General features: G+C 49.0%; 1 protein-coding gene across 2 annotated transcripts in view; it reads right to left on the bottom strand.

The window, feature by feature from the left end:
• LOC137339910 (beta-TrCP-like) overlaps window positions 1-23687 on the bottom strand; it is a 149565-nt gene that overhangs the window by 25807 nt on the left and 100071 nt on the right. For both annotated transcript variants that reach the window (XM_068001974.1, XM_068001975.1), the window contains exon 4: window positions 6305-6536. In XM_068001974.1, the coding sequence (XP_067858075.1) occupies window positions 6305-6536 (232 nt within the window). The remainder of the gene's footprint in view (window positions 1-6304; window positions 6537-23687) is intronic.

Here is a 23687-nt window from a genome sequence, read left to right as displayed (position 1 = left end):
GAGCCCAGGACCAATTTCTGCTCTCTAGCCCAGAGGAACAGCAGGAGGCCATTCAGCCCCTCAAGCCTGTCCCGCCATTCAATCAGATCATGGCTGATCTGTATCTTAACTCCATTTACCCGCCTTGGTTCCATAACCTTTAATCCCCTCACCCAACAAAAATCGATCAATCTCAGTTTTGAAATTTTCAATTGACCCCCAGCCTCAACAGCTTTTTGGGGGAGAGAGTTCCAGATTCCCACTCCCCTTTGTGTGAGGAAGTGCTTCCTGACATCACCCCTGAACGGCCTGGCTCTAATTTTAAGGTTCTGCCCCCTTGTTCTGGACTCCCCCCACCAGAGGAAATAGTTTCTCTCTATCTACCCTATCAAATCCTTTAATCATCTTAAACACCTCGATTAGATCACTCCTTAATCTGTGCAGCACCCTTCTACTACAACCAGTAAAGTAGGGGTTCTGTTACTGGTCTAATAATCCAGGGAACGTGAGTTCAAATCCCACCGCGGGCAGTCTGAGAATTGGAATTCAGATTTTTAAAAATCTGGAAATAAAGATCTGGTCTCAGTAAAAGTGACCCTGAAGCTGTCGGATTGACATAAACACCCAACTGGTTCACTCGTGTCCTTTAGGGAAGGAAACCTGCCGTCCTTACCCGGTCTGGGCCTATATGTGACTCCAGTCCCACACCAACGTGGTTGACTCTTAACTGCCCTCTGACATGAGTGCAAAAGACAAGGCTGAAGCGTTTGCAACCATCTTCAGCCAGAAGTGCCGAGTGGATGATCCATCTGGGCCTCCGCCCGATATCCCCACCATCACAGAAGCCAGTCTTCAGCCAATTCGATTCACTGCACGTGAAATCAAGAAACGGTTGAGTGCACTGGATACAGCAAAGGACCCCCCACCCACACTAGCCTCTAGCAGCCTGATCTTCGATGCTTTGCTGGGCAAGCTGCCTCTCACTCTCTGTAACTTGTCCACTTCATGGAAATGAGGCCCGAAGCCCAATATTGGGGGGTCCTCGGGCCACCCTGTTCAGGCGCGAGGATTGGGGGCACTTGAATTTCCAGCCTGAAGTTTTTAATATTAGAAAGGAGTTGTTAGATATTATAAGGCAATGCTGTGCGCAGTCACTGTACCGCGTAACCATGCTACATCTCAGAGTGCGTCTGGGTCTGGGCCAATTAATGCCTGATTAACCAGTACCAGCCTCTGTGTCATTAAGGAACCACAATTCCAGTATTGTTATTAGAATTATTCAACATTCACTGTAGAAAGAAAATTACAATTCAAACCACTTTAATGTTATGTAATGTGCTTTTTGTGTGACACTCGGTTCATCTCCTCAAATTGCCCGTTATTACCAGTGACAGACCTGTAGCACCAATAACCTCAGCCTGGTATTAGGCAGCGATAAAACCTCTTCCAAAAACACATCCCAGGTTAGAAGGAGCTGAACTATATTTGTATTGCTGGACGTTTTTTACAGTCCGGGTGGTGAGAGGATGAAGATTCCACTGAAAACCTAGTGATGTGCATGTAGGAAACTTATAGCGAGTACAGAGAGAGTGACAGAGAGAAAGAGAGAGAGAGAGCGGCAGAGTGAGAGAGGGATAGGGAGTGAGAGAGTGAGAAATAGAGAGTGAGAGCAAAAGAGAGACAGAGAGTGAGAGTATGAGACAGAATGAGAGAGAGACACACACTGACAGTTACAGTGAGTGAGAGAGAGAGAGCATGAGAGAGGGAATGAGAGTGAGAGAGAGAAATAGAGTGAGAGAGAGTGAGAGTGTGAGAGAGAGACAGAGAGTGAGAGAGAGTGACAGAGAGAGACAGAGTGAGAGAGAGATAGGGAGTGAGTGAGAAATAGAAAGAGTGAGAGCAAAAGAGAGACAGAGAGTGAGAGAGAGCGTGAGAGAGGGAATGAGAGTGAGAGGGAGAAATAGAGTGAGAGAGAGAGAGTAAGAGTGTGAGAGAGAGACAGAGAGTGAGAGAGTGTGAGAGACAGAATGAGAGAGAGAGAGAGAGACACACTGACAGTTGGAGTGAGTGAGAGAGAGCGTGAGAGAGGAAATGAGAGTGAGATGGAGAAATAGAGTGAGAGAGAGAGAGACAGAGAGTGAGAGAGTGTGACAGAGAGATAGAGTGAGAGAGAGACTGAGAGTGAGTGAGAAATAGAAAGAGTGAGAGTGGGAATGAGAGAGACAGTGAGAGAGAGTGGGAGTGAGAGAGAGAAATAAAAAGAGAGAAAGAGAAGAGATTTTATCTCATCAGTGTGGGCTGGATTGGAGTGTAGCTCCCAGAGGTGAAAGGGCAATATTACAAGATGCCATCCAGTGCCCCTCTTTTATTCTAAAGCAGCGAGCTTTCGTATAAACTCCACGGAGTTGATGGTAAAGAATGAGCCACAAAAGTTGCCTGTCAGATATCTGGTGCCGATCTTCAACCACCAGCATCGCAGAGGAGCCTCAGGGAGGTTTTAAGTGAATAATTGAAGAATTTACATCAAGAGTTTACAGAACCCGTGGCTTGTAATAAAGTCATCTGAGTCTGATTGTTAAATCACATTTCATTAATTGCAGGGCTGAAAATGAATAGTTATTCTGTAGACCCAGACCTGGTTTGATGGAAACATTCCTGTCAGTCAGAAATAGCACTTCCAGGATGGGGGCGGGGGAGTGGAGGGTTGTCTATCGTGTGACCAGTTTGTGAAACAGAGGAGCATTGTGAGCAGAATGGAGGCAGTGCCTTCAGCCTCTCCCCACTGTGCACCCAGTCACATACAGGAGAATGATTTCAGTACTGAGGAGTCTGTGCTCAGGTGCAGGGCTGCACCAAGGAGCAGAGAGAGGCAGAAGCACATGTGGGACCTTTGCCAGGCAGAGGCAGCCATGCTGGAACTGCACTTGGATTTGGTGTCCAACGTTCCAGCCCAAGTCCTCCACAGTCGGGGAGACCTCAAGGCCGACTGCTGACGAGAGCCCCAGGGTAACGCTCAACTCAACTCCTACAGATACTTCCCCAACTCCGCTGTCTGAACCCAGTGCCCCAGACTGGGAGTGACTCTACGACAACTTGCATTTATTCGGCGCCTTTAATGTAGTAAAACGTCCCAAGGTGCTGCCTTTAGCAAGTAATTGGGAAGGCAAATGGCCTTTATTGCAAGGGAGTTGGAGTATAAGAGTAAGGAGGTCTTGCTGCAATTGTACAGGGCTTTGGTGAGAGCACACCTGGAGTACTGTGTACAGTTTTGATCTCCTTACCTAAGGAAGGATATACTTGCCTTAGAGGGGGTGCAACAAAGGTTCATTAGATTAACTCCTGGGATGAGAGGGTTGAACTATGAGGAGAGATTGAGTAGAATGGGTTGATACTATCTGGAGTTTAGAAGAATGAGAGGTGATCGCATTGAAATGTATAAAATTCTTAGAGGGTTTGGCAGGGTAGATGCCGAGAGGTTGTTTCCCCTGGCTGGAGAGTCTAGAACTAGGGGACATAGTCCCAAGGTAAGAGGTTGGTTATTTAGTACCGGGATGAGGAAAAATTTCTTTAGAGGGTTGTGAATCTTTGGAATTCTCTACCCCAGAGAGCTCTGGATGCTCAGTCATTGAGTATATTTAAGACTGAGATCGATAGATTTTTGGACTCTAGGGGAATCGAGGGATATGGGGATCGGGTGGGAAAGTGGAGTTGAGGTTGAAGATCGGCCATGATCTGATTGAATGGCGGAGCAGGCTCGAGGGGCCATATGGTCTAGTCCTGCTCCTATTTCTTGTGTTCTTATGTTCGAACACTTATGAAGTGGTGGAACAGGTGACGCAATGGACTAGATGCTGGTCTTCCATCTCTGGCATTTGAGGTTGAATCCAGGGTGACGGTCTCGTCCGTCTGTTCAATGTACGGGTCTTACATGAGTTTGGACAGACTCGGTGCAGTTCCTAGCGGCCAAGTGCCCACAGCACAAAACGTCTACTTTGGCTCGAGATTGGAAATCTCAATCAAAGAGACCACAGTATGGCTGCATGCAGGTTCAATCACTCTGGTGCAGTAGGGGGAACCTTGCCAAGGTTGGGCTAAAGTGCAATGTAGAGGGAGCTTTACTCCGTATCTAACCCGCGCTGTACCTGCCCTGGGAGTGTTTGATGGGACAGTGTAGAGGGAGCTTTACTCTGTATCTAACCCGTGCTGTACCTGCCCTGGGAGTGTTTGATGGGACAGTGTAGAGGGAGCTTTACTCTGTATCTAACCCTGTACCTGCCCTGGGAGTGTTTGATGGGACAGTGTAGAGGGAGCTTTACTCTGTATCTAACCCATGCTGTACCTGCCCTGGGAGTGTTTGATGGGACAGTGTAGAGGGAGCTTTACTCTGTATCTAACCCATGCTGTACCTGCCCTGGGAGTGTTTGATGGGACAGTGTAGAGGGAGCTTTACTCTGTATCTAACCCGTGCTGTACCTGCCCTGGGTGTGTTTGATGGGACAGTGTAGAGGGAGCTTTACTCTGTATCTAACCCGTGCTGTACCTGCCCTGGGTGTGTTTGATGGGACAGTGTAGAGGGAGCTTTACTCTGTATCTGTGGGACAATGGGCGCTAAATAAAAATATCAAACTAGGAGGCAAATCTGAAATAAATGTTGGAAGCTCGTGCAGGAATGAAGGACTTGCACTTTTATCCCATCTTTCATTACCTCAGGATGTCCTAAAGCGCTTTTCGGCCAATGAAGTAATTTTGAAGTGTAGTCACTGTTATAATGTAGGAAACACAGCAGCCAATTTGCACTCAGGAAGATCCCACAAACAGCAACGAGATAATCACCAGATAATTGGTTTTAATGGTGTTGGCTGAGGGATAAATAATGGTCCAGGAACACCGGGGAGAACTCCCCTGCTCTTCTTCAAGAGGGTGCTGTGGGATCTTTTCCATCCATCTGAGAGCACAGACAGGGCATCGATTTAACATCTGATTTGAAAGACGGCACCTCTGCCAGTGCCGCACTCCCTCAGTGCTGCACTGGGAGTATCAGCCTGGATTATGTACTCAAGTCCCTGGAGTGGGACTTGATCCCACAACCTGCTGACTCAAAGGCAAGAGTGCTACCCACTGAGCCACAGCTGACACCTGAAAGAGAAAGAGAATTTGTGCTTTGGATATGAACTTTTGTGAGATATGTTTTTTAATAGATCTGACACCCTCACTGTTCTGTAACACACACTGGCCTGAGTACCATAAGCCCCTGCCTATCTCTGTAACCTCCTCCAGCCCTCTGAGATCTCCTAGCTCCTCCAATTCTGGCCTCTTGTGCACCCACCTTCTCCCTTCGCTCCACCATTGGCGGCCGTGCCTTCAGCTGCCTAGGCCCTAAGCTCTGGAATTCCCTCCCTAAACCTCTCCGCCTCTCTCTACCTCTCTCTCCTCCTTTAAGACGCTGCTTAAAGCCTACCTCTTTGACCAATATCTCCTTATGTGGCTCGGTGTAAAATATTGTTTGATAATCGCTCCAGTGAAGCCCCTTGTGATGTTTTATTGCGTTAAAGGCGCTATATAAATGCAAGTTGTTGTTGTTGATGTATTGTACTTGCAGAACAGCACGGAGAATAACCACATCAGAAGCTTCCTGCCTGACTACCAAACTAACATGAGCTGATAAGTCTTTGTTTTTATTGTACTGTAAGATTTATTTTTGTTGAGGAGGGGAACCGATACATTTAAAGCCATCAGACCTGTGAAGCAGACTGTAGTTCTGCACTGCTCACTCACTGTGTGTGTGTCCTTCCACAGTACATAGCTCTCCGAGGGCCTCTGATGGCAGAAACCTGGTACTTCAACAACAACAATTTGCATTTATATAGCGCCTTTAACATAGGAAAACATCCCAAGGCACTTCACAGGAATGTAATCAGACAAAATTTGACACCGAGCCACATAAGGAGATATTAGGACAGGTGACCAAAAGCTTGGTCAAAGAGGTAGGTTTTAAGCAGCGTCTTAAAGGAGGAGAGAGAGGCGGAGAGGTTTAGGGAGGGAATTCCAGAGCTTAGGGCCCAGCAGCTGAAGGCACGGCCGCCAATGGTGGAGCGATTAAAATCAGGGACGTGCAAGAGGCCAGAATTGGAGGAGCGCAGAGATCTGGGAGGGTTGTAGGGCTGAAGGAGGTTACAGAGATAGGGAGGGGCGAGGCCATGGAGGGATTTGAACACGAGGATGAATCAAGATAGTTAAAACACCAGAGGGCCTGAATGTCATAAATTCCAGGAGCGATACACCTACACAATCCCTTTTTCATCCTTGATGAGCACAAACCACCTACCTGGCAAAGCAGTGACAAAATCTCTCTGCAGCATCGGTGTCAGGTAGGAGTTAATGTGGCCGTGTTGGTGATGGCACATCTGGGAGATCAGAACCTCCACGAATTCCACCTGGTCGGATTCAGACCACTGCTCGAAATACTTCAGGCACAGCTCCTTTTCCTTCTCGTAATTGGCCGACAGCTTCCTCTGTTTGGGGACGGTCAGGCTGGATGTGCTGTTGGATAATCTTGTCTGAAAGAAAGACGCAACAGAACCATTCACAGCAGCGAGAGAATTACACGCACTCAGAAGTTACAGTATGCAATCGAATCAAAGGGTTCGAGCTGCTTCACAGATAGAATAATAGACAGCGAGAACCAAATCGAATCAAAGGGTTAGGTGGTTTACACATAGAATAGAATAATTTCTTTAACTTTACAGCCGTGGCTCAGAGGGCAGCTCTCTCGCCTCTGAGTCAGAAGGTCGTGGGTTCAAACCTCACTCCAGAGACTTGAGCACAAAATCCAGGCCGACACTCCCAGTACAGTACTGAGGGAGTGCTGCACTGTCGGAGGTGCCGTCTTTCGGACGAGATGTTAAACTGAGGGCCCATCCGCCCTCTCAGGTGGATGTAAAAGATCCCATGGCCACTATTTTGAAGAAGAGCAGGGGAGTTCTCTCTGGTGTCCTGGGGCCAATATTTATCCCTCAACCAACATCACTAAAAACAGATGATCTGATGATTATCACATTGCTGTTTGTGGGATCTTGCTGTGCGCAACTTTTCCGGCATGTTTCCTACATTACAACAGTGATTACACGTCAAAAGTGCTTCATTGGCTTTAAAGAGCTTTGGGACGCCCTGAGGTTATGAAAGGCACTATATAAATGCAAGATTTTTCTTTTTTTTAACTTGTAAATATGGTGAAGCATCTTGCTGACACTTGCGAATTGTCCAATACTCAATAACATCAATCTATCCCTCATAGTACTTTCAAATTAACATGAGGATGTTTCCCGAGGAAGGAGCAAAGACTATTTACAGGTCCCAGTCAGTCGTGACCCAGGGACACTGTCATTCGGAGCCTTACCAGGTAATGCTCCCAAAACTAGACAGCAGTCACACGTCAGGTTAGAATCCTAGCTCGCAAATCCGCAATGCTTTCAGATTCAGTCCTTTCAGAATAAAATCTGGAAGAGGAAAAAGACTGAAAACCTACCTCTTTGACCAAAATTTTGGTCACCTGTCCTAATATCTCCTTATGTGGCTCAATGTTCAATTTTGTTTGATAATCGCTCCTGTGAAGCACCTTGGGACATTTTTACTACGTTAAAGCCGCTATATAAATGCAAGTTACTGTTGTACATAATGCCTTGCATGTGGAAACGCAAAGGAGCTTTAGACGATGATCTTTTTTAGATCGACTGTTCTTAATTAGGCAAAAGTGGCAGCCATTTGGAGCCCACAAATAGGGACAAGAGGAATCAGTGGTTAATCTGTTGCTGGCAGTGTTGGTTGAGGGAAGGTTGACCAGGATACCTCGATAGGATCTTTTAAGATCCATCTGAACAGGCAGTCATTACCTCAGTTTAACATCACCTCTGACAATGCAGGACACTCTCAGTACCGTGCAGCGCTCCCTCACAACCGTGCAGCGATCCCTCACAACCGTGCAGCGCTCCCTCACAACCGTGCAGCGCTCCCTCAGTACCGTGCAGAGCTCCCTCAGTACCGTGCAGCGCTCCCTCAGTACTGTGCAGCGCTCCCTCACAACCGTGCAGCGCTCCCTCAGTACCGTGCAATGCTCCATCAGTACCGTGCAATGCTCCATCAGTACCGTGCAGCGCTCCCTCAGTACCGTGCAGCGCTCCCTCAGTACCGTGCAATGCTCCATCAGTACCGTGCAATGCTCCATCAGTACCGTGCAGCGCTCCCTCAGTACCGTGCAATGCTCCATCAGTACCGTGCAGCGCTCCCTCAGTACCGTGCAGCGCTCCCTCAGTACCGTGCAATGCTCCATCGGTACCGTGCAGCGCTCCCTCGGTACCGTGCAGCGCTCCCTCGGTACCGTGCAGCGCTCCCTCAGTACCGTGCAGCGCTCCCTCAGTACCGTGCAATGCTCCATCAGTACCGTGCAGCGCTCCCTCAGTACCGTGCAATGCTCCATCAGTACCGTGCAGCGCTCCCTCAGTACCGTGCAGCGCTCCATCAGTACCGTGCAATGCTCCATCAGTACCGTGCAGCGCTCCCTCAGTACCGTGCAGCGCTCCCTCAGTACCGTGCAAAGCTCCATCAGTACCGTGCAAAGCTCCCTCAGTACCGTGCAGCGCTCCATCAGTACCGTGCAATGCTCCATCAGTACCGTGCAATGCTCCATCAGTACCGTGCAAAGCTCCCTCAGTACCGTGCAATGCTCCATCAGTACCGTGCAAAGCTCCATCAGTACCGTGCAGCGCTCCCTCAGTACCGTGCAAAGCTCCCTCAGTACCGTGCAGCGCTCCCTCAGTACCGTGCAGCGCTCCCTCAGTACCGTGCAAAGCTCCCTCAGTACCGTGCAATGCTCCATCAGTACCGTGCAAAGCTCCCTCCATGCCGTGCAACGCTCCCTCAGTACCGTGCAGCGCTCCCTCGGTACCGTGCAGCGCTCCCTCAGTACCGTGCAGAGCTCCCTCGGTACCGTGCAGCACTCCCTCAGTACCGTGCAGAGCTCCCTCGGTACCGTGCAGCGCTCCCTCGGTACCGTGCAGCGCTCCATCAGTACCGTGCAAAGCTCCCTCGGTACTGTGCAACGCTCCCTCGGTACTGCACTGGGAGCGCCAGTCTAGTTACGTGCTCAGGTCCTGGAGTGGGGCTTGAACCCATGACCTTCTGACCCAGAGGTGAGAGTTCTAGTCAATCTCACACTCTATTTGATCTTCATCAGGGTACGCTTAATGGAATGAGAACTCCATCTCTACACCAACAGTTAATTATTGGGTGGATGCTCAGAATTCAGTATGTAGTGTGTAATTGGAGTTCAGATTGTGTGAATTGACTGGAGTTGGCAGGGCTGGGGAGTAGGGCAGGTGATCATTTACTGAAAGATGTATTGGAAGAGATGGGTCATGAAGGTAGCTCATGGTGATACTTAGAATGGAGCCCATCGTCCCTTCACCTCTGGTCTTCGACAGACTTGCTGCTCCCTGTGCAACTGGACCCTCCAATCACAGCCTGTATGGCTGTGGGGTGTTGATGTGATCCCATGAAAAGAAGGGAAAGAAATATTTTGCATTTATATTGTGTTCTGACATCACTGAATTGCCTAAACCCACTGCATATCCATGAATTACATTATGGAGTGCAGTGACTGTTGTTGTATGGTGACCATTTTGTACATAGCAAGATCCCACAAACAGCACCTCAACTCTATTTACTCGCCTTTGCTCCGTATCCCTTGATACCCTCACCTAACAAAAATCTCTCCATCTCAGGCTTGAGAATTTCAATTGACCCTCAGCACCCACAGCCTTTTGGGGGAGAGAGTTCCAGATTTCCACTCCCCTGTGTGTGAAAAAGTGCTTCCTGATTTCACCCCTGAACGACCTGGCTCTAATTATGTCCCCTTATTCTGGATTCTCCCACCAGAGGAAATAGCTTCTCTCTATCTACTCATTTGAATCCCTTTATCATTTTAAACACCTCGATCAGATCATATCTCAACCTTCTAAACTCAATGAGATCGTTGGTCTGGAGAGAGGTAATTAACCTCCCTGTTCCTGGAGTAGGGAGAGGAGGTGATCAGGGTCCCTGCTCCTGATCGCTCTCCAGTAACTACCTGTGGGAAAGTGTAGGCACCAGGTGAGGACAGGTTGCGATGCCCCCCCCCCGAGGAATAGCCTGCTGACACGCTTTGCTTAGGGTGATACACGAGGAATGGTTGCTTGGGTCAGATAGCAGAAGGCTGCTTCTACCCATGGGCCTGAATAGGTCAGTGCTGCTGGACGGTGAGAGGGAGGGGGACGTGGAGAAGAATTGGAGGGGGAGTTCACCACCAAAAAACAATCAGCACTTTTACATAACAGCCAACATCGATCATAGAACAATACAGCACAGGAGGAGGCCATTCGGCCCATCGTGCCTGTGCCGGCTCTTTGAAAGAGCTATCCAATTAGTCCCACTCCCTCTGCTCTTTCCCCGTAGTCCTAATTATGGCAACAAAGGTTTCTGTCCAAGCCCCGAGCAATGCTATAATATAATACACTCAGGCAGCGCATTCCAGATCAGAACAACTCGCTGCGTAAAAAAAATTCGCCTCATCTCCCCTCTGGTTCTTTTGACAATTATTTTAAATCTGTGTCCTCTGGTTACCAACCCTCCTGCCAGTGGAAACAGTTTCTCCTTATTTACTCTATCATTTTGAACACTTCTCTTAACCTTCTCTGTTCTAAGGAGAACAATCCCAGCTTCTCCAGTCTCTCCACATAACTGAAGTCCCTCATCCCTGTCACCATTCTAGTAAATCTCTTCTGCACCCTCCCCAAGGCCTTGATATCAATATATTATTATATGTATAAATATCTCACATCCAGCCTGGGTCCATTACACTCCAAATGTCACGCTTTGTTACTAACGCAAAACAATCTTCAAAAAAAATGGAATGGCAAGCATTGGCCTGGAGCCTCAAATTAACAAGCACCTTCTAATTTGCAATTGAACTCTGACTGACCTCACCGAACAGCAATTAGACTTTGCAGCCCCAAGCAGCCAGCTCCACTTTAGCAGCAGAATAATACACCGTCCATCTCATGATATAAAGCTCCCGCCCTTATAAAACAGCCAACCGTCCCACTTAACAGTGAGCAATGCCAAGGTGGGGGGGCTTCGTTAATATGTGTGTGTGTATATATATATATATATATATATATGTATAGATATAAACAAAATAAGCAAACTTACAACAGTTTTATTGGGCGACATTATGCCCTCCTGCGATGGACAAACTGTGCTCTCCCGGTCGAGCGAGACCTGCCTCAGCTCAGGCCCTACTGCAGGAATGCACTTTTATACAACAACCATAAGGGCAACAGAACATCCCAAAGCACATCGCAGCAATGAGTGCGGATTGATGGTCGAAACACAACAAAAACTAACGTTGAAAATGATTCCTGACCTGACTTGCTTGTCTTCATTCACTGCGCTTGGTAAGTAACTTTAGTAAAGTGGGATGAATCTGTATTAATGGCGTGTTGGCCATAATGAGGTTTAAATCCAGCCCTCTGGTACGATTCCCCATTAGAACCTCTCACAGTAAAACGTTTAATGAATTATTCGCCCATCAAAAAACTCCATGACAGCACTAATTACGAGTCAATTTCCCTCTGCTTGTGTAAAATATGACGCTGGGGTTGCTCAGGGAGTGTGAAATGTCTCTTAATTTTCACGGAGAGGCTGCCAAACTCACTGCCATTTCATCTCTCAAAGCTCCCAAGCAAGATTTAACTTTCTCATTTACTTAATTATTGTACAAGACATCATTTCCAAGGACCCAGCTCTACTGCGCTAACTTGTGTGGAAGTGATGGATGACTGCAGCGAGAACTTAATAACTTCAGCCCCTGGCAAAGCACAAGATAAATACGAGGGGAACAGGCGGTGTGAAATCTCGCAGTGAGCGATGCCTCTGTTGTTTGGTAAACAGCATCCAATCAACCAGCCGTCACTGCAGTGCTTGGCATTTGCTTGCTGCTTGCAAAGGCCATGTTACAGCTCCCTGGCACCAGACCCAGTGTAACCAGAGTGGGCAACTCCACTGTGATCCAGCCCGACAGAGGCAGTCTTCCTCAACAAGACTGGCCGCCATGTTGCATAGGGAATGATGGGCCTGTTGTACACACAGTTATTCCTGTTATACACACAGTCAGTCATGTTACACGCACAGTCAGATCTGTGAAACACACAGTCAGTCCTGTTATTCACACAGTCAGTACTGGGACACTCAGTCCTGTTATACACACAGTCAGTGCTGTTATACACACAGTCAGTACTGGGACACTCAGTCCTGTTATACACACAGTCAGTGCTGGGACACTCAGTCCTGTTATACACACAGTCAGTGCTGGGACACTCAGTCCTGTTATACACACAGTCAGTGCTGGGACACTCAGTCCTGTTATACACTCACTCAGTGCTGGGACACTCAGTCCTGTTATACACACAGTCAGTGCTGGGACACTCAGTCCTGTTATACACACAGTCAGTGCTGGGACACTCAGTCCCGTTATTCACACAGTCAGTCCTGTTATTCACACAGTCAGACCTGTTTTACACACAGTCAGTGCTGGGACATAAGAACATAAGAAATAGGAGCAGGAGTAGGCCACACGGCCCCTCGAGCCTGCTCCACCATTCAATAAGATCATGGCTGATCTTTGACCTCAACTCCACTTTCCTGCCTGATCCCCATATCCCTTGATTCCCCTAGAGTCCAAAAATCTATCCATCTCAGCCTTGAATATACTCAATGACTCAGCATCCCCAGCCCTCTGGGGTAGAGAATTCCAAAGATTCACAACCCTCTGATGAAGAAATTTCTCCTCTTCTCAGCACTAAATGGCTGACCCCTTATCCTGAGACTATGCCCCCTAGTTCTAGACTCTCCAGCCAGGGGAAACAGCCTCTCAGCATCTACCCTGTCAAACCCTCTAAGAATTTTATATGTTTCAATGAGATCACCTCTCATTCTTCTAAACTCCAGAGAGTATAGGCCCATTCTACTCAATCTCTCCTCATAGGACAACCCTCTCATCCCAGGAATCAATCCAGTGAACCTTTGTTGCACCGCCTCTAAGGCAAGTATATCCTTCCTTAGGTAAGGAGACTATAACTGTACACAGTACTCCAGGTGAGGTCTCACCAGAGCCCTACATGATTGCAGTAAGACTTCCTTACTCTTATACTCCAAACCCCTTGCAACAAAGGCTAACATTTCATTTGCTTTCCTAATTGCTTGCTGTGCCTGCATGTTAACTTTCTGTGATTTGTGCACAAGGACACCCAAATTCCTCTGAATACCAACATTTCTTAGTCTCTCACTTTTTAAAAAATATTCTGTTTTTCTATTCTTCCTACCAAAGTGAATAACCTCACATTTCCCCACATTATAATCCATCTGCCACCTTCTTGTCCACTCACTTAACCTGTCTATATCCCTTTGCTGACTCTGTGTGTCCTCCTCACAGCTTACTTTCCCAACTAGCTTTGTATCATCAGCAAACTTGGATACATTACACTCGGTCCCGTTATCTCATTAATATAGATTGTAAATAGCTGAGGCCCAAGCACCGATCCTTGCATCACCCCACTAGTTACAGCCTGCCAACCTAAAAATGACCCGTTTATTCCTACTCTCTGTTTTCCGTCTGTAAACCAATCCTCTATCCATGCTAATATATTACCCCAATCCCATGAGCCCAGCACTGACTGTGTGTATAACAGGACTGAGTGTCCCAGCACTGACTGTGTGTATAACAGGACTGAGTGTCCCAGCACTGACTGTGTGTATAACAGGACCGAGTGTCCCAGCACTGACTGTGTATAACAGGACTGAGTGTCCCAGCACTGACTGTGTGTATAACAGGACTGAGTGTCCCAGCACCGACTGTGTGTATAACAGGACTGAGTGTCCCAGCACCGACTGTGTGTATAACAGGACTGAGTGTCCCAGCACCGACTGTGTGTATAACAGGACTGAGTGTCCCAGCACCGACTGTGTGTATAACAGGACTGAGTGTCCCAGCACCGACTGTGTGTATAACAGGACTGAGTGTCCCAGCACTGACTGTGTGTATAACAGGACCGAGTGTCCCAGCACTGACTGTGTGTATAACAGGACCGAGTGTCCCAGCACTGACTGTGTGTATAACAGGACTGACTGTGTGTATAACAGGACTGAGTGTCCCAGCACTGACTGTGTGTATAACAGGACTGAGTGTCCCAGCACCGACTGTGTGTATAACAGGACTGAGTGTCCCAGCACTGACTGTGTGTATAACAGGACTGAGTGTCCCAGCACTGACTGTGTGTATAACAGGACTGAGTGTCCCAGCACTGACTGTGTGTGTAACAGGACTGAGTGTCCCAGCACTGACTGTGTGTATAACAGGACTGAGTGTCCCAGCACTGACTGTGTGTATAACAGGATGGACTGTTCTAGAACAGTCAGTGCTGGGACACTTTTGTCATTTCCAATAGACAGAGGAAGTACCAATGTCAAACTGGGGGGATCTTAACTTAAATGTTAATTTGGAGGTGGGGATGTCTTGCCTGCTGTCCCGTAGAACGACATTGGCATCAAACAACAACTTGAACCTTTAACACTGAAACACATTCTGGGGCATCAGAGGGATGTGAGGAGAAACAGAGACTGAGCCAAAGAGGCAGAGATTAGGAGGGGTGACCAAAAGATTGTTCAAAGAGGTGGGTTTTAAGAAGGATCTTAAACGAGGGGAGGCAGAGAGTTTTAGGGAGGCAATTCCTGATTGTGAGATCCAGGCGGCTGGAGGCATGGCCGCCATTGGTGGGGTGAAGGGGGAAGCTGTACACAACAGGCCAGAGTTAGAGAAACGTAGAGTTCAATGGCGGGGGTGGGGATTGTGGGGCTGGAGGAGGTTGTGGAGATAGGGAGGGGCGAGACCATGGAGGGAATTAATCATAGGGATGAGAATTTTAAAATCGAGGCGTTGCTGGACCGGGAGCCAATGTGGGTCAGCGAGCACAGGGGGTGATGGGTGAACGGGACTTGGTGCGAGTTAGGATACGGACAGCAGAGTTTTGGACGAGCTGAAGTTTATGGCGGGTGGAAGGTGAGAGGCTGCCCTGAGGAGCACTGGAGTAATCGAGTCTGGAGGTAACAAAGGGACGGATGAACAGCAGATGAGGTAGGGACAAAGCCAAACGATGATACGGAGGTGGAAGTAGGCGATCTTTGTGACGGAGAGGATACGGGGTTGCAATTGTTGTAAAATATTATTTCTCTTTCATTTCAGAGTTATTTTCAGCACAATGAGAATCCCTTTACCAGATGTTTGGAAGAAGAGGGGCATTGGAGGGATGCCAAACACATCAAGCTGCATGTTCACCCATCACCCCTGTGCTCGCTGACCTACATTGGCTCCCAGTCCGGGAACGCTTCGATTTTGAAATTCTCATCCTTGTTTTCAAATCCCTCCATGGCCTCGCCCCCTCCCTATCCCTGTAACCTCCTCCAGCCCTACAACCTTCCGAGATCTCTGTGCTCCTCCAATTCTGGCCTCTTGCGCATCCCCGATTTTAATCACTCCACCATTGGCGGCCGTGCCTTCAGCTGCCTGGGCCCCAAGCTCTGGAATTCCCTCCCTAAACCTCTCCGTCTCTCTCTCCTCCTTTAAGATGCTCCTTGAAACCTACCTCTTTGACCGAGCTTTTGGTCACCTGTCCTAATATCTCCTTATGTGACTCGGTGTCAAATTTTGTTTGATAATCGCTCCTGTGAAGCATCTTGGGATGTTTTACTACATTTATAGTATCATAGTACAGCACAGAAGGAGGCCATTCGGTCCATCGTGCCTGTGCCGGCTCTTTGAAAGAGCTATCCAATTAGTCCCATTCCCCTGCTCTTTTCCCATAGTCCTGTAAATTTTTTCCCTTCAAGTATTTATCCAATTCCCTTTTGAAAGTTATTATTGAATCTGCTTCCACCGCCCTTTCAGGCAGCGCATTCCAGATCATTAGAACTCGCTGTGGTTCTTTTGCCGATCACCTTAAATCTGTGTCCTCTGGTTACTGACCCTCTTGCCACTGGAAACAGTTTCTCCTCTTATTTACTCTGTCAAAACCATTCATGATTTTGAACACCTCTATTAGGTCTCCCCGTAACCTTCTCTGTTCTAAGGAGAACAATTCCAGCTTCTCCAGTCTCTCCACGTAACTGAAGTCCCTCATCCCTGATACCTTTCAAGTAAATCTCCTCTGCACCCTCTCCATGGCCTTGACATCCTTCCTAAAGTGTGGTGCCCAGAATTGAACACAATATTCAAACTGAGGCCTAACCAGTGTTTTATAAAGGTTTAGCATAACTTCCTTGCTTTTGTACCCTATGCCTCTATTAATAAAGCCCAGGATCCCATATGCTTTTTTAGCAGCCTTCTGAACTTGTCCTGCCACCTTCAAAGATTTGAGTATGTGAACCCCCAGGTCTCTCTGATCCTGCACTCCCTTTAATATTATACCATTTAGTTTATTTTGCCTCTCCTCATTCTTCCTACCAAAATGTATCACTTCACACTTCTCTGCATTAAATTCCATCTGCCATGTGTCTGCCCATTTCACCAGTCTGTCTATATCCTCCTGAAGTCTGTTACTATTCTCCACATTGTTTACTACATTTCCGAGTTTCGTGTCATCTGCAAACTTTGAAATTATACCCTCTATACCCAAGTCCAAGTCAATAATATATATCAAAAAGAGCAGTGGTCCTAATACTGACCCCTGGGGAACACCACTGTATACTTCCCTCCAGTCTGAAAAACACCCATTCACCACTACTCTCTGCTTTCTGTCCTTCAGCCAATTTTGTATCCACACTGCCACTGACCCTTTAATCCCAGTGACTACTTCAAAAAATCTTCATTGGGTGTGAAACGCTTTATGACGTCCTGAGGTTGTGAAAAGCTGTAGAAATCCAAGTTCTTTCTTTTCTTGAAAGGTGGGCGATGTGTGTTAAAGGTCGAGGTTTGTTTTTTGATTTCCAATAAGTCCCGCACGTTGTCCGCAATTGGTCAGGAGTGGAGCTGCAGCGAGTTGTGTGCTGTAGCCTAAACCCTCAGTGCGCGTCAGAATGGCTCTGTGAAAACCACCAGGTGTTGCGACTGGGCTGATCAACATCTCTCGTTCTGGGACTGTCCCTCCATGGCCCCTCGCTATCTCTGTAACCCCCTCCAACCCTCCGAGATCTCTGCGCTCCTCCAATTACGGCCGCTCGCGCATCCCCCGATTTTAATCGCTCCACCATTGGCGGCCGTGCCTTCAGCTGCCTGGGCCCTAAGCTCTGGAATTCCCTCCCTAAACCTCTCCGCCTCTCTCTCTCCTCCTTTAAGACGCTCCTTAAAACCTCCCTCTTTGACCTGTCCTAATATCTCCTGACGTGGCTCGGTGTCAAATTTTGTTTGATAATCGCTCCTGTGAAGCGAATTGGGACATTTTACTACGTTAAAGGCTCTATATAAATGCAAGTTGTTAATGTTGCACTTATTGCACACTGGATGAAGCGAGGGGCCATGTAATTAGGCGCCTGACAAAAAAAAACTCCAGGCTGCTTCTTAAATAGACAGCTGGATGGGAGATGCACAATTTGTGGAAGGGAGAGAGAGAGAGAGAGAGAGACGGGGTGGAGTGGAGGGGAGGAAAGCAAAAAAAAATGCAAATAAAATTCCTGCTGGCTTCGGAGGTTGGCTAGTGCCTTGGCTTTGCTAATCTTTCCTGTGGGACCGCACTGCTGTTGTAATCCAATTATACCAACATAAGCAATTTGTTAGACACTCTACATAATGTAGCAATTTCCCAATAAGCTCAGACTTGTAATAACAGCAGCAAGCTTTCTGCATAAATCTGACTGAATCAAGGGGGCTTTGAGACAAGCAACTGGGGGCCCTAAACCCACAGTCTCAGCACTTTCTCAGCTGGTTGTGTTATGAACCTTAAATCCGCACAAACAGCATCTCCCAGCCTGTTCCTTTTTAGGACTGACACCAGGTTTCTCCAGCTCGAGAAACCCGCAACAGTCTCCCGTTGTTGGGTCACTAGGTTCTCACCCAGTGCTTCACCGTTCTAATTCAAGACTCCTTATACCCTTCTCTGACATGGGGAGAACAATCAAGGATAAGAGTACAAAAGAAAGAAGAAAGAAAGACTTGCATTTCCATCGTGCCTTTCATGACCTCAGGACATCCCAAAGTGCTTTACAGCCAATGAAGTACTTTTGAAGTGTAGTCACTGTTGTAATGTAGGAAGCACGGCAGCCAATTTGCACACAGCAAGATCCCACAAACAGCAATGTGATAAGGACCAGATAATCTGTTTTAGTGATGTTGGTTGAGGGATAAATATTGGCCAAGACACCTTCTTCTTCAATACAGTGCCATGGGATCTTTTACGTCCACCTGAGAGGGCAGACGGGGCCTCGGTTTAACGTCTCATCCGAAAGACGGCACCTCCAACAGTGCAGCACTCCCTCAGTGCTGCACACTGGGAGTGTCAGCCTGGATTTTGTACTCAAGTGACTGGAATGGGACTTAAAGCCACGACCTTCTGACTCTCAGGTGAGAGCGATACCCACAGAGCCACGACTGACATTATCGTCAGGTTAGGTGTCAGGAATTTAAGAACCCAGGCAAAGGATGGCAGGAGCGGAACACGAGGCAAAAATCCTCACCCGTGAGGAGAATACAGAGGATGGATATTTCCAAACCCGCACTTTGCCACTCTTTCAGCTCTAAGGGCCTCCTATAGTTGCCACCCCACGCTCCTGGACCCTCACTGCGCGTAGGCAGGATTATGAATCCAGTCGGAACTAGAGTGAATGGGCCACAATCATAGACAACCCTTCAATGATGTCACCTGTCTGTCTCCCACTGACATATTGCGCCAAAGCTCCGCCCTGCCTCTGACGGGAGCTTGCTGTGCCAATCTGCAAGATCCGCCTGCATTGGACTCTGTCCCCTTTCCTGCTCCGTCACACTCCATGAGGGCCCCGCTCGTGCGGAGTAGAGGCAGGAATGGGCCCCACTGTTTCTTAGACGTTCAGTTCCTTAGCGTGTCTGCTTGGTACAGTTGATGCCACTCTTACCTCGGTGTCAGAAGGTCATGGGTTCAAGCCCCACTCCAAGGCCTGAGCACATAATCCAGACAGTGCAATACAAAGGGAGTGCTGCATTGCTGGTGGTATCGTCCCTCAGGTGAGACATTAAACCTCAGTCTGCCTGTTCTGCTGACTAACTATCCCATGGTCGTATTTGAGTAAGAGGAGGGAGTTCTCCTGGTGTCCTGGGTTGTGGAGGCAGGAACCCTCACAACATTCAAGAAGCATTTGGATGAGCACTTGAAATGCCATAGCATACAAGGCTACGGACCAAATGCTGGAATATGGGATTAGAGTAGACAGGGCTGATGGCCAGCGCGGACACGATGGGCCGAAGGGCCTCTATCCGTGCTGTATAACTCTATGACTCTATAACACTTCTCCCTCAACTGATTGCCAAAAAACATCAACTGTTGGTTGTGGGATCTTGCAAAATGGCGGCTGCACCTGGCAACATAACAGCAGTCACTGTGCTTTAAAGCTGTTGATGCGTGGTGCTTTGGGCATCCCCCTGAGCTCTGCTAAGGCACTGGATATCCGATGACAAGTCTTTCTTTCTTGGTTGGCTGACTGACCGATAATTACATGAGAAATATCACTAGAATAGTCTGGGTCGGGACCTGAGTGAGCTTCTCCTGCTCACGCCTGCCTCTCCGCTCTCTCTGGATTACTGCTGCTGGTCTCTCACAGCCTCCGCTCCACTGGCGGAGGATCTGTCTTTGTGCCCTTTCTTTCAGAAATTTCTCCCAAAAGCACTTTGCCTTTTAACCCACCTGCTTCAAAAATGTTCTGGAAGCCCCCTACTTTGACCAAGCCTTTGGTATCCCTTGGTCAATTTGCTACTCAACATTCACCGTTCCCCTGTTTGGGACACTTACTTTACACGAGGAGTGGGACATAATACAAGGCTCTCGTGTGTACACAGAGAGTACACACTGTGTCTACTGCAGCACTGTTACAGCCCCAGTGTACACCCTGAGTGTGTTGTGTTTACACACTACGGTGAGGCACTAGGGTCCTCTGAAGTGCAATGGTGAATCTGTGACATTGTTGCGCACATGATCTATGAGAAACTCCAAGCAGTAAAGATAGGACAGTGCAGAGGGCACTTTATCTAACCCGTGCTGTACCTGCCCTGGGAGTGTTTGATGGGACAGTGTAGAGGGAGCTTTACTCTGTATCTAACCCGTGCTGTACCTGCCCTGGGAGTGTTTGATGGGACAGTGTAGAGGGAGCTTTACTCTGTATCTAACCCGTGCTGTACCTGCCCTGGGAGAGAGAGAGAGAGAGAGGGAGAGAGTGTGTGTATGTGTGTGTGTGAGTCTCTGTGTGTGCAAGAGTGTGTCTTTCTGTGAGTGTCTGTGTGTTTGTGTGTGTGAGGGTGTGTGTTTCTGTGTGTGTGTGGGTGTATCTGTGTGTGCGAATGTGAGTGTGTGATTCTGTGTCTGTATGTTTCCGTGTGTGTGTGTCTGTGTGTTTCTGAGTGTCTGTGTGTTTCTGTGTGTGTGGGTGTGTGTGTGACTGTGTGTGAATGAGAGTGTGTGTTTCTGTGTGCATGTGTGGGTGTGTGTGTCTCTGTGTGTGTGAGAGTGTGCGTTTCTGTGTGTGTGAGTTTTTGTGTGTGTTTCTGTGAGTGTCTGTGTGTTTCTGTGTGCAAATGTGTGTTTCTGTGTGTGTGATTGTGTGTTTGTGTGTGTGAGTGTGTGTTTCAGTGCATGTGGGTGTGTGTATGAGAGTCTGTGGGTGTGTGTCAGTGTGTGCAGGTGTGTCTGTGTGTGTGAGCGTGTGTGGCTATATGTGTGTGTGTGGGGGTATGTGTGTGAGAGTGTGTGTGTGAGCATGTGTGTGAGTGTGAGTGTGGGTGTGTCTGTGTGGGGGTGTGTGCATGTGTGTGTGTGTGTATGTGTGTATGTGTGTGGGTGTATGGGTGTGTGTGAGTGTGGTTGTGTGAGTGTGAGTTTGTGTGTGTGTGTGGGTGTATGGGTGTGTGTGTCTGTGAGTGTGGGTGTGTGGGTGTGTGTGTGTGTGGGGGTGTGAGTGTGGGTGTGTGTGTATGTGTGGGTGTGTGAGTGTGTGTGGGGGTGTGAGTGTGTGTGGGTGTGTGAATATGTGTGTGTGTGTGTGGGGGTGTGAGTGTGTGTGGGGTGTGAGTGTGTGTGGGGTGTGAGTGTGTGTGGGGGTGTGAGTGTGTGTGGGGGTGTGAATATGTGTGTGTGTGTGTGGGGGTGTGAGTGTGTGTGGGGTGTGAGTGTGTGTGGGGGTGTGAATATGTGTGTGTGTGTGTGGGGGTGTGAGTGTGTGTGGGGTGTGAGTGTGTGTGGGGTGTGAGTGTGTGTGGGGGTGTGAGTGTGTGTGTGGGTGTGAGTGTGTGTGGGGTGTGAGTGTGTGTGGGTGTGTGAATATGTGTGTGTGTGTGTGGGGGTGTGAGTGTGTGTGGGGTGTGAGTGTGGGTGTGTGTGTATGTGTGGGTGTGTGAGTGTGCGTGTGGGTGTGTGAATATGTGTGTGTGTGTGTGTGGGGGTGTGAGTGTGTGTGTGGGTGTGAGTGTGTGTGGGGTGTGAGTGTGTGTGGGTGTGAGTGTGTGTGGGGTGTGAGTGTGTGTGGGGTGTGAGTGTGTGTGGGGGTGTGAGTGTGTGTGGGGGTGTGAGTGTGTGTGGGGTGTGAGTGTGTGTGTGGGTGTGAGTGTGTGTGGGGTGTGAGTGTGTGTGGGTGTGAGTGTGTGTGGGGGTGTGAGTGTGTGTGTGTGTGTGTGGGGGTGTGAGTGTGTGTGGGGGTGTGAGTGTGTGTGGGTGTGTGAATATGTGTGTGTGTGTGTGGGGGTGTGAGTGTGTGTGGGGTGTGAGTGTGTGTGGGGGTGTGAGTGTGTGTGGGGTGTGAGTGTGTGTGGGTGTGGGTGTGTGTGTGTGTGTGGGGGTGTGAGTGTGTGTGGGGTGTGAGTGTGTGTGGGGGTGTGAGTGTGTGTGGGGTGTGAGTGTGTGTGGGGTGTGAGTGTGTGTGGGTGTGAGTGTGTGTGGGGTGTGAGTGTGTGTGGGGTGTGAGTGTGTGTGGGGTGTGAGTGTGTGTGGGGTGTGAGTGTGTGGGGTGTGAGTGTGTGTGGGGTGTGAGTGTGTGTGGGGTGTGAGTGTGTGTGGGGGTGTGAGTGTGTGTGGGGTGTGAGTGTGTGTGGGGTGTGAGTGTGTGTGTGGGTGTGAGTGTGTGTGGGGTGTGAGTGTGTGTGGGTGTGTGTGGGGGTGTGAGTGTGTGTGGGTGTGAGTGTGTGTGTGGGTGTGAGTGTGTGTGGGTGTGTGTGGGGGTGTGAGTGTGTGTGGGGTGTGAGTGTGTGTGGGTGTGTGTGGGGGTGTGAGTGTGTGTGGGGTGTGAGTGTGTGTGGGGTGTGAGTGTGTGTGGGTGTGTGTGGGGGTGTGAGTGTGTGTGGGGTGTGAGTGTGTGTGGGTGTGAGTGTGTGTGGGGTGTGAGTGTGTGTGGGGTGTGAGTGTGTGTGGGGTGTGAGTGTGTGTGGGTGTGTGTGGGGGTGTGAGTGTGTGTGGGGTGTGAGTGTGTGTGGGTGTGAGTGTGTGTGGGGTGTGAGTGTGTGTGGGTGTGAGTGTGTGTGGGGGTGTGTGTGTGTGTGGGTGTGAGTGTGTGTGGGGGTGTGTGTGTGTGTGGGGTGTGAGTGTGTGTGGGGTGTGAGTGTGTGTGGGGTGTGAGTGTGTGTGGGTGTGTGAATATGTGTGAGTGTGTGTGGGGTGTGAGTGTGTGTGGGGTGTGAGTGTGTGTGGGTGTGAGTGTGTGTGGGGTGTGTGTGTGTGTGGGTGTGTGTGTGTGTGTGGGTGTGAGTGTGTGTGAGTGTGTGTGGGTGTGAGTGTGTGTGTGGGGGTGTGAGTGTGTGTGGGTGTGTGTGTGTGTGGGGTGTGAGTGTGTGTGAGTGTGTGTGGGTGTGAGTGTGTGTGTGGGGGTGTGAGTGTGTGTGGGTGTGTGTGTGTGTGGGGTGTGAGTGTGAGTGTGTGTGAGTGTGTGTGGGGTGTGAGTGTGTGTGGGTGTGTGTGTGTGTGAGTGTGTGTGGGTGTGAGTGTGTGTGTGGGGGTGTGAGTGTGTGTGGGTGTGTGTGTGTGTGGGGTGTGAGTGTGAGTGTGTGTGTGTGGGTGTGAGTGTGTGTGTGGGGGTGTGAGTGTGTGTGGGTGTGTGTGTGTGTGGGGTGTGAGTGTGTGTGAGTGTGTGTGGGTGTGAGTGTGTGTGTGGGGGTGTGAGTGTGTGTGGGTGTGTGGGGGTGTGAGTGTGTGTGGGTGTGTGTGTGTGTGGGGTGTGAGTGTGAGTGTGTGTGAGTGTGTGTGGGGTGTGAGTGTGTGTGGGTGTGTGTGTGTGTGTGGGTGTGAGTGTGTGTGAGTGTGTGTGGGTGTGAGTGTGTGTGTGGGGGTGTGAGTGTGTGTGGGTGTGTGTGTGTGTGGGGTGTGAGTGTGTGTGGGGTGTGAGTGTGTGTGGGGTGTGAGTGTGTGTGGGGTGTGAGTGTGTGTGGGTGTGAGTGTGTGTGGGGGTGTGAGTGTGTGTGGGTGTGA

Source organism: Heptranchias perlo, chromosome 21 (genome assembly GCF_035084215.1).
Source record: "Heptranchias perlo isolate sHepPer1 chromosome 21, sHepPer1.hap1, whole genome shotgun sequence".
NCBI lineage: Eukaryota > Metazoa > Chordata > Chondrichthyes > Hexanchiformes > Hexanchidae > Heptranchias > Heptranchias perlo.
The sequence above is the reverse complement of the archived record's forward strand: the minus strand, read 5'-3'. Positions and strand labels throughout refer to the sequence as shown.